The sequence below is a fragment of the Temnothorax curvispinosus genome, unplaced genomic scaffold (genome assembly GCF_003070985.1).
Source record: "Temnothorax curvispinosus isolate PA1 unplaced genomic scaffold, ASM307098v1 QBEX01001498.1, whole genome shotgun sequence".
In the NCBI taxonomy this organism is placed as follows: Eukaryota; Metazoa; Arthropoda; class Insecta; order Hymenoptera; family Formicidae; genus Temnothorax; species Temnothorax curvispinosus.
This window is the reverse complement of record NW_020211278.1, coordinates 1,818,531-1,834,165: the sequence shown is the minus strand read 5'-3', so window position 1 is coordinate 1,834,165 and position 15,635 is coordinate 1,818,531. Positions and strand designations below refer to the sequence as shown.

The window sequence follows — 15,635 nt, the reverse complement described above, 5'->3', positions numbered from 1 at the left end:
TCATAGTCTTCGAGATCGTCTTAAGTAATGTCTTAAGACGCTACTTAAATAACTATGAATACCGGCCTTAGATTCCATGTTCAAGTTCTTTTTACAAATTAATTAAATTACTTGCAATCTAGAAATATTCGTTTCTTCCATATTTTGTATTTCTTCATAACATTCACATAAACTAAGAATATTCTCTTTGCTTTCAATAAAATGTGTTTCTTCAAATCCATGTATTTGTGTATAGTGATGGACATGTGCCTGAAATGCAAATTGCAATTTATAATTATAATAAAATGCATATTTTATAATCGTGCGATCTTCAAATTTATATTAAAAAATAATTTTTGTACGTTTATTTAGTCACAGATTTTAAGAACAAGAAAACTAACGAGATTTCAGGGAATAAAAAATCATATTCCTACTCCTCAAAAAATAGGAAGTTACATTAAATTGTACCTTTTTCTTATACAGTTTAGAAAACTCTTGGATTATATCTTTAAATAATGAAGACATGGCAGATGAATTAAGAAGACACAGTAATGACGATGAATGTCCTGCTGGGGGAACGGAACATAATCCTATTTTCATACAATCCCTACTCCACGAAGTAAATTTTGACTTGTTTTGAAACCTACAAAAATGACATAATATAAAATAAATATACACTGCTACATGTTTATATATATAAAAAAAAATTAGATTGTATACCTTTCAATGTTTCGCTTTATATTAGTTAAGGTAGTATTTCCCCTTGCAATATGTGCTGCAGCAAGAATGACAGAAGTAGATTGAAGTGGATCTAATCTAATTAATTGATTATTTCGGGACCATGCGTTCGTGAATACTTCATCCTGCAATCTTAAACATTAAATTAATATTTTACTGTTTTTTTTTTTATTTGAGCTTCAGTCTTAATTTCAAAATTTAAGAAAAAGGAAATTAATATACTTTGTTTCTTGCGTGGTGCACATATTTGGGGCAGATAAAGTCACAGGGCTGATACTGCTGAATATGTAATGTAATTTTGGATAAGGTACTAGATTCGTAGCCACTTCATTCATGTCCATATTTAAGCTTCCTGGAAACCTGGATCCACTAAAACAAATTGCTGTCTTGACAGTGTTTAAATCTTGTATCACAGATCCCAGATTCAATTACCTGGTCAAGTGCAAGAGCATATTAACGACGATGCTGTTCATGTCTTGAAACGGTCTACACGAGGCATTATATTTTACTTGACCTGCGTTATCTCGTTTATTTATCTGAGCATTACATATATCTAAGAGAGCTTTGTTCTCAATGGGAAGCACGCATGTGGCGTGTTCCACAAGTTCTCGAGTTGCCAGCAAGGTGTTGTAAGGGGCAGTTATGGTGTCTTGTGTATTTGCTGGATACACACACGATACAATTCTAAAATATTGATTATACATAATCTTCAATCTTTGTCTTCAAGTTATGTCTCAGATGTTTTAAGATTCAATTAATTTAATCAACATTTGTATATATTAGTTAAAGAGTACCTTTCTACATGAGGGTAATTATCTTTTAACAGTTTCAAGGTTGCTGTTCCTAATCCAGAACCAGTGCCACCCCCCAAAGAATGCATCAATAAGAACCCGTGAAGTCGATCACATTTTTCGACTACGTGTCTTACACTTTCCTCTAAACGATCGTGATACTCGTTACCGTGTACATGATATCCTACTGCCCTAGAAATCAAATTATTATCCCGAAAATTTCTACGGTACTATATGAAATATAAACGTTGCTTTTTCACAAACTACCAATTGTTTCCAGATCCTGGGTAATTCGTTACGATACATGTCTGATCGAATAACTGTCGCAGTGGACCTTGTTTAAACCTAGATACAACGCTATCCTCCATATCTACTAAGACAGCCTGCTTCAGAAAATTATTATGTTAGATATTTGAAAATTTTCATTATTTTGTCAGTTTTGAGAAATTAAACGGAGGTGTACACACCCTAGCTTTAACTTTAGCCGCGTTTAAATCAGCTACATCTTGAAAATGCAATCTACATTTATTATCTGGGACGTGAAAAAAGCTGGAAAACGCATCAGAAAGATCGCCGATGTGCTTGACGTGATCTCGTTGCACCTTGAGCAGATTTACGCCGCCGGTGGCAGTTTGAATGCCGTATTCGTGCAAGGTCAAAGGCCAGAAAGCTGATCCTATTTGATTTCCGCATTGCCCAACTGAGATGTTAAAAAAAAAAGGAGAAAGAATGAAGAGATCAATTCGTTTTTCATGTCCACACCGCCTTCAGTTCATACTTGACAAGATCATTTGGACATCGGTCGCACGCATTTACCTTGCACCGTAACAAATTGGCTCATTATCGTATCCCAAATCTAGACCGTAGAATCTAGGATTCTAGAAATCTAGACCGTCAATATTATATCATTCGTTATTAGAATTTCCGCGATGAAAATTATCTCCTGCCACGACCATTTGTCACGTTTGAGACCCTACATCTGATTTTTGTTTATTTCATCAGTTGCACCCTTATTGTCCCTTATGTCACGCTTTCTACCATGAAATGACATAAATATGTACATTTGGGATTTGATAGAAAGGAGAAAGAGGAAAAAAAGAAGCAAAGAGAAGAATAAAGAGTTGGTCAGTCCTGGAAAGAACAGATGTCTTTATCGTAAATACATCATCTGTTTATAAGTTCTGTTCTTTGTAGCTGCACTGTTATACTTCTTGCACTTAAAATGAGACAGGCATATATAAATCAGACAGTTGGTGAGAGAAAGAAGAAAGACGGAAGGTACAAAGAGTTCAGCTACAAAGATAAACATAACCTGCGTTTGCAACATCTCGAATCCGAATCTCGATTCACGAGATCTCGCAATGGTCGAACGATCGATTCGCCGCATTCGCATTTCTCTCGCCTCGCCTCTCGCTGATGATTATAACGTTCAAATCTTTGGTCGGCAGCTGCCCGGTGCCGGCGGCATGCGGTGATCGTGAATGCGGAAAGAAATCGTCGAACTGGGAGAATGGATAACGCAGTCGGACTGGCGAAATGGATTTTCCTGTGTCTTTGTTTGTCTCGATGCGCGTACGCGCGTCGCATTCTCGAGGAACCAAGTAAGCTAACCTCTAACGTCGTCCGAAAGATAAAAACCGGCCTTCTGATAATCCTGTTATCAGAAATTATGAAATTGAGAAGGGCAGCAATAATGCCATTGTCGAGACAATTGGCGGGCGAGATAATATGTGTTATCGATAGATAATATGTCATTGTGAAAATGCTCCGAGCAAAATGCACGGTTTTCGTGCATTCTGCTCGGAGCTATTCGATCGAGGCTATTCGATTTTGTTATTAAAATATATTTGACAATTGTATTTTGTCACTTGATCTGCACTTGATTATTATGCACGTAGAATATGCGAAGTTATGTGTATATTGCTAAAATATTTTTTTTATTGCAAAGTTATTTATTCAAATAATTCAAATTCTTTTGTAATTTACAAATACAGTCGATAGAGAGCCTAAAGTTACAATCATTACAATTATAAAATGCCTTTTCTAAAGATAGTAGACTATTTTATGATTGTATAAATATTTATTTGTTATATCCTAGTTGCGATATATTTTGATATATGTGTATTTTTTTTAATGTTTCAGGAATGCACTTTCTGAATGCCGGTGACAGTGTACAAAATAATAATCCTGGTCTGAAAACGTATTGTCATAATGCTACATCAAAGTACTTAACGCATATGTGGAGGACCATGACTGTAAGAAGTTCTCAGGATGACCTGTATGCATATAAAAAATTGTTATATGTTTATGATATAAACTTTTAATACTATAGATGCACCTGAATATCAATTCCGACTCCTATGTTTTATACGACGGCAAAACACCTGATGAGATTCACCAAAAGTACGATGAAAATGATAAATCATGGAGTCTCAATCTGTTTGATACAGGAAAACATAGACAATTTAAGATTAATCCATTTGAAAATACATGCATAGGCGTTTATGTAGATTCTCCCAGTGAATCTGGCTATATAATCACTCTGGAAGAAACACGTAAGCAATTCTGAATTTAGATTTGCGATTACTCCATTTTGTGTGTTAAGAATCGGTGATATATCATTTTTCATCATCAGGTGTTAATGTTTGGAGACTGACAATGATGGTAATGGGTATCGTAGTTTTCTGGTGTGCCAAGATATTAAGTCGGAATTCAGTATTTTATTATGCTTGTGGCATAATATTTGGAGTTACTTTATCTGTTACAATTGTAATATACATGGCTGGAAAATTGATACCACGGGTAGCTATTTTAATGTAATAATACTCGACTCTAACATGATTCTTGATAAAGATATCTTACATATATTTCTATTATTAAGGGAAAAGCTATGTACGTAATATTTGCTGCATCGATGAGTCTTTATATTGCTAAAACGTTATGGGAAAACATGCAAGTAATTGTAATGCAATATAGAGAATGGGCGATGTGGTATGTTCTTGTTACATCTCTGATTAGTTTTGTAATTTGTTACCGTTTCGGTCCAGTTACCAATGCAAGAACGAAACAAATAATACAATGGTTTTTGCAGGTAAGCTATATTATACAATTTTCTTTTTTAATTTGTTATTATAAATGATTTTCTATGTTCGTATAGCTCGTAGGATTGGCGCTGGTTTATTTTAGCAGTCACTTCCATGAAGCAGCCTTATCATGTTGCGTTGTACTTATACTTTTTTATAATTTTCCGAAAGCAGCACTTGAGCGAGCAAAGAGGTATTGGTAAGCATCGATAAGACGTATAGCATTATTGCTATTTTATAACAAGCTATAATTACCTTCTACACAGAACCGCAATTATGTGAAAATTGATTATTTTTCAGATTAATTGTTTGAATAAACTTCAAATCCATTCTGCACATATAATTGCACATATTCTCCTTCCGTTTATATTGGTTTTCTCTTTTAGTAGCTTTATGCGTTTGTAATGATTTTGTAGATATTTAATATTATTTGAATCTATAATAAGTTGTATGTGTTGCTAATGCTTAAATATATTAAATCACCTACCAGCATAATACACAACTTTATCTTAAGCACAATGCACTGTATATTATATCTACAGTCTTTATTTACTAATTTTTACTCAATATTATATATATTTTTCTTAAGCTTAGTATATGTTCAAATAATTTTTGAGTAATTTTTATAAAATGTATAATGTATTCATTGAGCAGTTGTATTTTCAGTTTTTGCAATAAAATGCCTTGTATTCTTTTAGGTTGCGTTTCATGCTTATTAAATCTTATTTAGAACTAGTGTTATAAACTTTGCAAGTATATAAGAAGTAAAAGCGCATTATTAACTTGTCAGATATCTAATCATCTTTACCTATTATTGGATATTTTTGGTTTGGGTTTCGGACATTTTTCAAATATGCAATAACAAATTACTTATGTATCAAGTACGAATGTACTTATCTGTATATAAAGGTTTTTTTATATATTTTTTGAAATTTATCTTTAACCACGAAAACACGAAATGTAATACACCGCTTTTTCTTTCCCTTTTTTTAAATGAGGCAAAACGTGTTTCCGGAAAAGCGGAAATTGTTAAATGAAGATCAATATCACCAAGAAGGAATACGGCAAACTAGGAGAGCTTTAAAAGATCTACAGAACTATTGCTCCAGTCCAGAATGCAATCCTTGGAAGACAGTTTTAAAACTGAAAGATCCGATAAGGTTACAGCTTGTGTAAATTTAATATTACAATATGCGACCAGCAAAGCGTCGAAATTAGCAATATTGATATGAATTTTTTAGATTTGCGAGATTTATGGAAGGAGAGTGCCATTTATCGGAAGATGAAATCGACGAACACGAAGAAGAAGTTTCAAAAATTCTAGATAAATATGAATACACAGATGATGATGATTCTTTCTGAATACAAACGCTTAAATAAAAATTTAGTATCATGAAATTTATGTTTACTTATACTTTCTAATGACAGTTTAAGTCTTGATAACAATATATATTTATTTTTTGTTTGTGAGAGTTAACAATTTCATCTAATGAAACTGTGAAGTAGGTATTTAAAATAATGATAGAAATTGTTTGCTTATATCTTTGCTCAAATATGTTACTATATGACGGATTCCCTAGAAATGTGTGTATATATATATATAGATATTTATGAAATAATTTTTGTGTGTGAACGACGTATCGTATGTATTAGTAGTGTTCTTCTGGTTATATAAGGGAATGCATAAAAAGAAATAAAGTTTTTACAATTCAATTATTTTATTGTTTATTTATATCACTTAGCATTCTTCTTAGCGTGTACTAGAATTTTTTGAAGAGACAATCTGTTGTAACATTATTCGTAATTGAAGATGTGACAAAATATGAATCGTATAAATATTTATATATTTTTAGATTTGTTAAATTATTTAAACAACTCATACTTTATTGACATTAATTTTGCATAAAAAATTTTTAATTAACAGATTTTTAATTAACACGCCTTAACAGACTTGTTAATTTTTTTCTTTTACATAGCGCTTTCATTTCCCACTCTTAAAAACTGCAAAGTTAGAAAAAAACGTAATAATTTATGACTGAGACATTTCTTCGCCAGTATCAAAAAATATGTAAAAGAAAAGAATTAACAAGTCTGTGTTAATTCTTTTCTTTTACATATTTTTTGATACTGGCGAAGAAATGTCTTAGTCATAAATTATTACGTTTTTTTCTAACTTTGCAGTTTTTAAGAGTGGGAAATGAAATTCTATTTCGGGACATATCCAGATATTTGTAAGATTGAATAAACTATGTTGAACATTTTGATCATTGCACTGATTTGTGGGGGTAAGAGACCAGTTTTGTCGAATATATTCAACATCGTGTGCAGTCCTGGTAGGAATACGTTTCTGAAGAATTGTGAAGCTAGCTCAAACCCTTTTCCTATTAATGCACGGGTACCTGACCCAATTGTTTGGAAGGTGTAGCACACTACGGTTTTGGCCGTTTCAATTGGATGTAGTATAGCGTTCAAATTGAGGGATAATTTTTCTACTTTGAGGCACACATCTTGTCCAGTCAGTGCGCCAGATATGAATTTTATCCCGTCTACCATTGTAGATATAATACAATTGTCCAACCCAAATAGCTTTAATGCCGTATCTATCGGGTTTGTAACACTTGTAATTGATGACAATGGTGACAACAAACTGGCAAATCTTCTATGCCTCGAGAGAAATTTCTCGAGAGGTAGGTCTGTTGTTGGTGCAAGGTCGAATTTGTTATCTCCATTATCTAAAAAAAGTTACATAATGAAAATATTATTGTATTATTGTAATTATTGTAATATAAACATTAATTTCTATTATTTATGTATTATTTATAAATTAATTATATATTTATATTTTATTTACACAAGACGAATACTACTTATATCGGAATAATATTTTAAATAATTATTCTTTCCCCGATTATATAGATATCTTATTAATTTATTTTAAAAAAGCATATATAGAAGAATAATAACAAATTATTGTTTAAAAATAATGTATGGCCGTACACAATTTGTAAATGGAAAAATTTTATTTATCTCATAGCGCGTTATTTAGTATTACAATTTTGTAAAATGTGATTTTATTGAAAGTCAAAACACTTTTAAAAAGCGCTAACATATAATTATGTTATTAATACATTATTATAAGACTTACTTTTTAATTCTCCAGTCAAGTCGATATTACTTTCCTCACGTCCGTATGTCCGGCAGGCTCCGTACACCACAGCCAGACAGAGAATGAGAAACGGTATCCTCATTTTGTAAATAATTGGCCTTAGGTCAGAAGTAGCGAAATTTGTCGTTGATTTCGACCGGCGTTTTTTATTTCGTTTCTTGCCTTGTCGAAACTTTTCGGAGACAGCCACTTTGCGGAGCTTCGTCGCGCCTTTTTATCGTTATTCTTTGGCAGAAATCTTTGGCAGAAATAATTAGTCTAATGCAATCTTTTGACAACCTGACATTCTAGTCGTCTTAATTGATTCCGTTTGCGATAATAGTTGCAAATGATGTTCCGAGCGGACGCTGCGATATTTTAAATTGCGTCAAACTCGCTAATTGCGTCTACTTGCTAATTGCGCCCGATCGCTCGCGTTCGTATCGAGTTTTACTTTGTTCTACCTTTTATTCGATATATCCAAAACTTTTCTTTATTTTATTTTAACAATAATAAAATATCTAATAAGTATACAAGCACCCGCGTAAGTTTGCATCGAACTAGGTTGCTTGGAAGGCAGCATTTGTAGAACTAATGATAATAAACGATTTTTCACGGACAGCACTGACGCATTTGTGTATAATAAGGCCTGTTATCGATGCTAATTTCACATGGAAAAACGTTCTCGATGTTCACAATGACATTTACGGTTTACCTACCTTCTTTTTATTATCGCTATTTTGACGTGATGTAACACAATACTTAGGTTTCCGGGTTTTTCTTTATGAAACAAAATGACATGTTGTTTCGTGAAGATATCCCAAAACTAGATATAACTTACAATACTAAATATTAATAAATTATTGCTTCCATACGTGCGCAAATAAAATAAATTGTCAAGTGGTTTCGCAATTCTTTAGAAAAGGACAGTTTCTGTACTTCTGGCTTTCTTTTGCTGACTTCCGTTTTTCAGTTTTTTGTTGCTGAATTAAATAATGTAATTCCTTAAGTTAACTCAGTAACTAATTAAGAAATTGAAATAATCCATATATATATGTATATCTTGTGTATTTTATAAGATGAAATTTATGCTTTATCAGATCGTTATAATTGACATTACCAAACAAATAATCGAATAACATAATCAGCTTTATTAAAAAGTTAGAAAATTTTCTGTTGTACTTTTCAATATTAGACGCACATTTTACATGAATTTTTACGTTATCTAAAACAAATTTTAATATATCGCGGAGTCTTGTTACATATGTCTTGTATTATATTGTATGTCGAAATCTTGTATCATATTACATAACTGATACATATTTAATATGATATATTTACTATATTACGTAACTAATATATATTTAAATATTTCTTATAGAATTTTGCTTTTAATAAAACATTGTAACAGAATTTACGATAAGAAATTTTACGTTCAGTAAGTGTTACAATCGTTGTTACGTCATTTACAATCAAAGTTATAGGGAAAAAAGGATTTCAAAAGTGTCCATTATTTAACCAGCGTGCAGTTGAATTCCCATGGGACGATAGAGTGTATCGTACACGGCAAACGCATTCCGCACATTTTCATTACATTATTTATATATTGGTTTAATGAAAGTTGATCGGGTGGCAATAGTGCGAGTATGGTAGTCAAGAGCGCACGCATATCATTGTCGTTCGATTCGGTATTTTCTGCTATGGCTGTAAATGAGAAAAATTTCTTAGTTGCAAGTCTCAACGTAAAATTTTACTTTGTTAAAGTTGATTGCATAAGCCTTTTAATTCATAAATGTTGTAATAGTATTGAATATAATTCCAAGCAAGTCAACAATCTATTGCTATAATTAATAATTAAAAATTAGGAAAAATTGAAATTTTCAGTAAATTTATGATAACAGAGGCTGCGCTTTTTAAATATTGTCACTTTTTATCTTCTCTTCATTATGTGTTTATTATCTCTTCTACTATTCAGTTTTTTGCTGAATGTAATAGAGAATTCAGTTAATTACATATAATTAAGTATATATTATGTTTGTATGTGTGAATACTTACGACTAGCCTGTGACATTATTATTAGAGCGAAAAATGTAAGAACAGCATAGATAAGTTTTCGTAACATGATGCTTCCTGAACACGCTGAGAAAAGGACTGACATTTTCTCTCGTACAGTATTCTTATATATATATGCTATACAATTGACCTATAAATGTATACATTATATATGTAAGTTAAAGTCCTTACGGAAAATTAATTGTTGCGGACGAGTCATAGATCTTACTTACGATAGTAGCACTTACCGTTATCGCTTTTGCTTCTCGTTACAGAAATTCCTGTAAAAATGGTAGAAGAATTGCACTTGAATGATTCACGCGCCAGTGTCTTGCACAAATATAACTGGAGATATGTGACACTAAAGTTAATAGTAATTAGATAAGATGCAAATTTATATATTGATAAGTTTTATAGTTGGTTGTGCACACATCGTCAATTAAATATCTTAATTTACTGGAACCCAATAAAAATTTATGATCTTTCTTTTATTTTCTGGAACAAACGTCGTAAAAGCGTCGCCAAATGTCTCCTTGAAAGTAGGCAAAACATTCTTGGTGATGATTCACATATACAAGCTGAGAAATTGTTCTTTATTATTGCGCACCTTGTGCGTGATATTTTTAGAGCACTCTGGTAGTTTTAAAATTTAATTTGTAAAATATTAAAAATTAGAAATTAAGAATTTATAAATTTATAAAATGAAAATTAGAACGTTTTTAACTGTATTTCTAAACTTGTAAACATTATTATATATTTTTTTATTGAATATAATTGTGTTAATGTGCATAAATATCGCTTACTCTACATAAAAAAAACTTTATTGACTTTATTTCTTGCTGATTAGATCAAATATATCGAATCATGTTAGTTGCTTTTTGATTGAAAGTTTCGTGTTGGTAGAACAAATCAATAATCCTGATAATCTCTTACATAATCTTTAATCTCAATTATGTTTCCATAAATCAGTCGTTAGTCATGGTTTTCATTTATAGAAATTATTATAATGGACTATATTATTTAGATCAGATTCCGTTGCATGATTATCAAACCACGAATTACCTGATCGATATTGCTTTGTACGGAAATTTCCAATAAACAAATCGGTCGTTCAATTTGTATTAATCCGCGGAGTTCGCAAATCAAGTTTGCTCAGATTGCTAAACGATATTCCACTCAAAGTGACCGATATACAGATATAATTGTTTGAACAGTGGCATGGTTCGGTTTACACAAACCAGTGAGCAAATGCACGCAAAGAGAGCAAATGCATAATTTATTCGGACTCGTGGAATCGATGTGCGTATCAGTCGATCGCGTTTGCTTAGGGCTTAGGGAATGGCTTCGTTCTTGGCTTCTTGGCGAATTATCCGTCACGCATAAGCACAGTCGTGCGATTTTTTGCGCCACGTGCCACGTCCGAGTCAATTTGATCCTCGTAATCATTTGTATCCGCGTAATTGTTACAAATTATTACAGATTCGAATATACAGAAAGGTTTTTGCCGACTCTCAATGGAATTGCGATCGGGCACGCGATCGGTGCGCGAATGACACTTTATTATGTTCTAACACAACATCAGATAAATTGTAGTGCGGCAGGAATAACTACTGATATGTACACTTTTATCTGACATTTAAACTAAATGACTATCCTCTTCGCCGCAGTTGGTACGATACGAAGGAAACGCAGTGCGAGTGCAACCGCAAAATGTATCGGATCCGGGATCGTTGTGTATCATACTCGATCTACCGAGCTGACTCGTGAAATCGATCGGATCTGTCGATGATCGTCGATTTGCGCTAAGCAGTCGCAAGACGAAGAATGTTTTGCAAGCCCGACCTATCCTTGATCCTAGGTCTGATTGTCCTCGTATGGACGACATTCGATCTCGCGTCGTGTCAACTGATCAGGCCGGTTTACGTGTATGAGGGCCTGATCAAAGGTATCCGTGACTTCTTCAATAACACGTGTATCATACTTCTGCACAACACTCCAAATCCTATTGAGACGCAGGGTGAGAACAAATGCGAAGGCAGAATATTGCGAATATTCGATCGATTGAAATAATGATCTGGCACGCAATCAATTGTTCGTATATATTATATATTAAAAACTCACGCTTTACAGGACTCACGGAAAGCGAAGGCTTGATGGTTCTTCAGAAATACCTGAGCATGACTCATCACATACGCACCACCTTCATGGATTTTCATATGTTCAGCACACGAGTGAGCGTTTAGAGAGAAAAGGGATTTGTCCTTTTTTTCGCAATGAGTATTATCTAATTGTTGAAAACATCAAAGCGAAGTGTTCTTTTGTATAGCAAAGCGCTACGTAATGAATAGCAGGATCATTTTTGTCCCACATAAATGCATTAAATGATGCATTTATCTCTGGCCAAAAGAAGAAGAGATTTGATTGCTTGCAGGTCGGGCAAACTTATTTTCACATCAAGAGACCTTTGTTCGTCCTGCTAAACGACTATGAAGATACAAGGGATGGCTTTGCGCATGTAATTATCTTCCAAAAGTTTTAAAAACGTTATTAATGAAACTTAAATTCGTTATTCGATTATTGCAGTAATATTAGAAAATTACTTTACTATTGCGCACAAAAATAAAAGAAAAATTTTTTTTTCTCTTAATTTTTATTATAATAAATATATGTAAATTAAATAAATTTTATGCAATACAAGTTTTATTTCCGTGCATTTTCAAAATTTTAAAATGTCGAAGAAAAATGTTCAAGTTTTGAAAAACTTTCTTTTTCGTCGCGAAATATACTGCTCTTTTTCGTTATTGTTTTCTCGTAAAGCAAAGTCTGAAAAGTTTCCAAGTGGAAACGAGCAACACGAATGTTTATTTGCTAAAATGTAGCAGATTTCAACGTGGATCACGATGGCTTATCCCACTTGGCTGGTATTCTTCAGTAACGGGACAAAATTCGCGGACTTTTTCTTCGAGATTTACGTGCCGTTTGATTGTAAGTTCATGGTGGCTCAGAGTAGCGCCAACGTAAACGACACAGAGATCATCACTGAAGTTTATCAAGTTGACAAACGGAAAGAACTGAGATCCATGCAGTTCGGCATATGGGACGTAAGGAATGGTCTGAAGGGCCCTACGCGTGGCCTATTTTTAAGAAGGAACAATCTTTTCGGCCAGAATATACGCGTTGCGTCGGTCCAGGTAAGGTCGCTTATCCTATTTTCCGCAAGAGAGTCGATTATATCGATGAAACACGCAATTAGTCAGTTATTGAAAAAAATAACAATTATAATAATATTTAAATTAATGATAATTAGTGGAATAGGTTATTAACAATAAACTTTTATGATCTTTCTTTCTTTTGTATCACGCATGACGTAACGGTGCTTTAAAAAGTATTAATTACTTATCACCTTGCATTCTTTTATTAATCTTTTTTTTTTAAATAAAAAGTTTATTATATCGATCCTTGAGGGAGCTTGATATTCGCTTTGGCATAATATTTTTATACGCATAGGACCCTCCTATCAGTATATTTCATCGTAACGAACGGAATGAGATAACAGGAATCAGTGGTTTTTTCGGGCAAGTGATACTGCTGTTACAGGAAGCATTGAATTGCACGTAAGTATACTATTAGATAAAAACTGTATTGTGTTTGTGACGGAAGTTATTATATTATATAAAATTACGCTCTGTATAGATAAGCATTATTAAACTTAACGATTATATATTATATAGCAATTTTCAAATAGAAATATATAATTCATTGAATCAATGACAAGTCAGTAATTGCCGTAATATATTATATTGCAACTTCCCATGTTACGTCACTTTTCGCCCGGCTTTTTTGACGTGGCTTTATCGGCTTGATCGGGTTTATCATCATCTTTCTCCGCTGCTTTATCATTTTCTTTTGCTATTTTATTCTTTTTCTCTTCTTTAAGTTGCTTTTGCTTTTCTTTCAGCTCTTTCAATTGTCTTGCGGTCTCTTTTCGGAAATATTCTTCCTCGCTAGCCGCCGCTTTTTCCTCGAAGATCTCCCTCTTTCGGCCATCGCCGCTTCTTCGACGTCTTTCCGAATACGTTCTTGGATTATACGATGGATAAAACCTAATTATATCATAGGATTCATTGAAAAATATTAAAGTTCTCTCTCGTAAAAAAAGCATAGTATTTAGTGTAAGAAATTATCGATTTTGAATTGGCGTAACTTATGCGACAAATAAAATAAAACATACTAGATATCTATATAAGTTATTTAACACATAATAACTATATATAATAAAAAATGGCTTAAATTGATATTTAAATAGATAAGATATAATTATTTCTCTTTCTACGTTATTTAAACACTTATTATCAAGTTCGATAAAAATTATGACATAAATATTTTTAAAAAGGTTACGTCGTTATTCTGATCCTTTTCAAATTGATCCATTTTGCAGTAAAATTGCGTAGCATGACGTTATCATTGCTCCTTCATCCTGTATCCTTCTTCCTCCCTCTTATTCTGGAATTGCTGCAACAGCTATTGCTGTTCGGAAAGAGTTATCGATAATTTTGACATAATTTTCTAATTATTTAATTTCGAACTTGACAGCTTTCGCTGAAGTTTCGCTGTGAAGTTTCTTCGGAAAAAGCATACAATTGTTATCGGAAAGTAACTGATTACTTTTTCCTCATACAGGCTGCGACAAAATTGTTGACTGTAAAATAACTGATTTTATTTTTAAATGTGCTGCAGATTCACTTACAAGGAGGCTGAATCGTGGGGTATGTGTCTATCAAGCGGCTCGTGTACGGGTGCAATTGGGATGTTGATAAACAATGACGTCGACTTCGCGGCGACGGAGTTCATGATGACCTCGGATAGATTAGATGCCATCAGTTTTACAACGCCCATTTACACGACCAAGTAGTATATACTTCTTCTTCACAAATTCTGAACGACGAGACATCTAAGTCTAACAGAACGACATTTTAGCGACAAGTTTGAGATGTCCAATGCCTAAGTTTAAAATAATTTGTATTTAGCAAGTACCAGGATGCGCGTATCATTAAAATTTGTGCAAAATTAATAGGATTTAAGGGAAACGTATTAAATTTTGTTTATGTATTAAATTTTACTGTCTAGACGTTAGATCTTGTCGAGTCCATTAAAAACTAATATACTTATGAGTTTACGAGCCGAATAACGTAACTGAATAACGTAACTGAAATTTATTATTTACGTTCCCTTTGTTTTAAGATGTCGTGCGTATATTAAAAGGCCTGCTACGTCTGACCTAAAATGGGATGCTTACACGGCACCATTCTCCGCGAACATCTGGGGCAGCATCGGTTTTTTCATCGTACTTACAAGCGGATTGATCGTGTTCATTCAGAGACTATTTGCATTCGCGTCCCCGTATCTTAAAAATGACGACCGTTCGAGATTTACAGAAAATGTGTTTTTCGTCCTAGGAGCGTTTTGCAGTCAAGGTAACTTCGACTTCTACGAATGATTCCCTCTCCCCCTCCCCTCGAGTATTGCGCTTCTCTTGTAGTTCAGTATAATTTTTTTTCAAATATACGACTGCTATCTTTCTCATGAAAAATGGTATCATCAGGTATGGCACAATCGACGCTGGATCCCGTGAGAATGGTGCATTTCGTAATTCACCTTTCGGCCGTCGTGATACTAGCCGCGTATTCCGCTGCCTTAATTAGTTTCCTTGCTGTTAAAACGTTCATCATGCCCTTCACGACAATGGACGGCCTTCTGAAAGATGGGACCTATCGTTTCGGCGTGGTCCGTGATTCGGCCGACTATAGTTTCTTCAAGGTGCCTAAAATAATCCTCAGATTATCTTTG

The 15,635-nt window shown here is 33.3% G+C and overlaps 4 protein-coding genes across 5 annotated transcripts in view; 2 read left to right on the top strand and 2 right to left on the bottom strand.

Moving 5' to 3' along the window:
* Window positions 1-37: 37 nt before the first annotated feature.
* On the bottom strand, window positions 38-2,812 carry LOC112464783 (tubulin epsilon chain-like). The gene is made up of 9 exons (XM_025031976.1): window positions 2,325-2,812; window positions 1,976-2,208; window positions 1,776-1,891; window positions 1,512-1,700; window positions 1,150-1,401; window positions 940-1,086; window positions 700-849; window positions 448-622; window positions 38-249 (listed from the first exon to the last, which is right to left on the bottom strand). The coding sequence occupies exons 1-9, from the start codon at window positions 2,347-2,349 to the stop codon at window positions 103-105; spliced, it is 1,434 nt and encodes a 477-aa protein (XP_024887744.1). The 5' UTR covers window positions 2,350-2,812; the 3' UTR covers window positions 38-102.
* Window positions 2,813-2,925: 113 nt separating this feature from the next.
* Window positions 2,926-6,304, top strand: LOC112464786 (nuclear envelope integral membrane protein 1). 2 transcript variants are annotated; one of them, XM_025031996.1, is made up of 8 exons: window positions 2,926-3,109; window positions 3,651-3,763; window positions 3,841-4,063; window positions 4,144-4,310; window positions 4,390-4,599; window positions 4,666-4,784; window positions 5,590-5,751; window positions 5,833-6,304. In XM_025031996.1, the coding sequence occupies exons 1-8, from the start codon at window positions 3,019-3,021 to the stop codon at window positions 5,951-5,953; spliced, it is 1,206 nt and encodes a 401-aa protein (XP_024887764.1). In that variant the 5' UTR covers window positions 2,926-3,018; the 3' UTR covers window positions 5,954-6,304. The 2 variants fall into 2 exon arrangements, with proteins under 2 accessions (XP_024887764.1, XP_024887756.1); XM_025031988.1 differs by having other exon boundaries at window positions 4,666-4,790.
* Window positions 6,305-6,690: 386 nt separating this feature from the next.
* LOC112464798 lies at window positions 6,691-8,256 on the bottom strand. Its single transcript, XM_025032009.1, has 2 exons — window positions 7,737-8,256; window positions 6,691-7,323 (listed from the first exon to the last, which is right to left on the bottom strand). The coding sequence occupies exons 1-2, from the start codon at window positions 7,837-7,839 to the stop codon at window positions 6,797-6,799; spliced, it is 630 nt and encodes a 209-aa protein (XP_024887777.1). The 5' UTR covers window positions 7,840-8,256; the 3' UTR covers window positions 6,691-6,796.
* Window positions 8,257-10,861: 2,605 nt separating this feature from the next.
* The window catches only part of LOC112465304, a 4,980-nt gene continuing 206 nt past the window's right edge, over window positions 10,862-15,635 (top strand). Inside the window, exons 1-8 of the mRNA XM_025032812.1 lie at window positions 10,862-11,805; window positions 11,919-12,019; window positions 12,220-12,303; window positions 12,668-12,979; window positions 13,296-13,402; window positions 14,526-14,696; window positions 15,030-15,262; window positions 15,391-15,605. Coding sequence (XP_024888580.1) covers window positions 11,613-11,805; window positions 11,919-12,019; window positions 12,220-12,303; window positions 12,668-12,979; window positions 13,296-13,402; window positions 14,526-14,696; window positions 15,030-15,262; window positions 15,391-15,605 — 1,416 coding nt within the window. The 5' untranslated portion in view covers window positions 10,862-11,612. The remainder of the gene's footprint in view (window positions 11,806-11,918; window positions 12,020-12,219; window positions 12,304-12,667; window positions 12,980-13,295; window positions 13,403-14,525; window positions 14,697-15,029; window positions 15,263-15,390; window positions 15,606-15,635) is intronic.

What these genes read in the sequence shown, in the direction of transcription:
- LOC112464798 (XM_025032009.1), bottom strand. Translation starts at nt 7,839, where the DNA reads ATGAGGATACCGTTTCTCATTCTCTGTCTGGCTGTGGTGTACGGAGCC. An exon ending in CTTGACTGGAGAATTAAAAA is followed by an intron (nt 7,324 to 7,736) that starts GTAAGTCTTATA and finishes AACTTTTTTTAG; the next exon opens with ATAATGGAGATAACAAATTC.
- LOC112464786 (XM_025031988.1), top strand. Translation starts at nt 3,019, where the DNA reads ATGGATAACGCAGTCGGACTGGCGAAATGGATTTTCCTGTGTCTTTGT. An exon ending in TCGCATTCTCGAGGAACCAA is followed by an intron (nt 3,110 to 3,650) that starts GTAAGCTAACCT and finishes TTAATGTTTCAG; the next exon opens with GAATGCACTTTCTGAATGCC. An exon ending in AATCACTCTGGAAGAAACAC is followed by an intron (nt 4,064 to 4,143) that starts GTAAGCAATTCT and finishes TTTCATCATCAG; the next exon opens with GTGTTAATGTTTGGAGACTG.
- LOC112464783 (XM_025031976.1), bottom strand. Translation starts at nt 2,349, where the DNA reads ATGAGCCAATTTGTTACGGTGCAAG. An exon ending in CCAGGATCTGGAAACAATTG is followed by an intron (nt 1,701 to 1,775) that starts GTAGTTTGTGAA and finishes TTTGATTTCTAG; the next exon opens with GGCAGTAGGATATCATGTAC. An exon ending in ATAAAGCGAAACATTGAAAG is followed by an intron (nt 623 to 699) that starts GTATACAATCTA and finishes TCATTTTTGTAG; the next exon opens with GTTTCAAAACAAGTCAAAAT.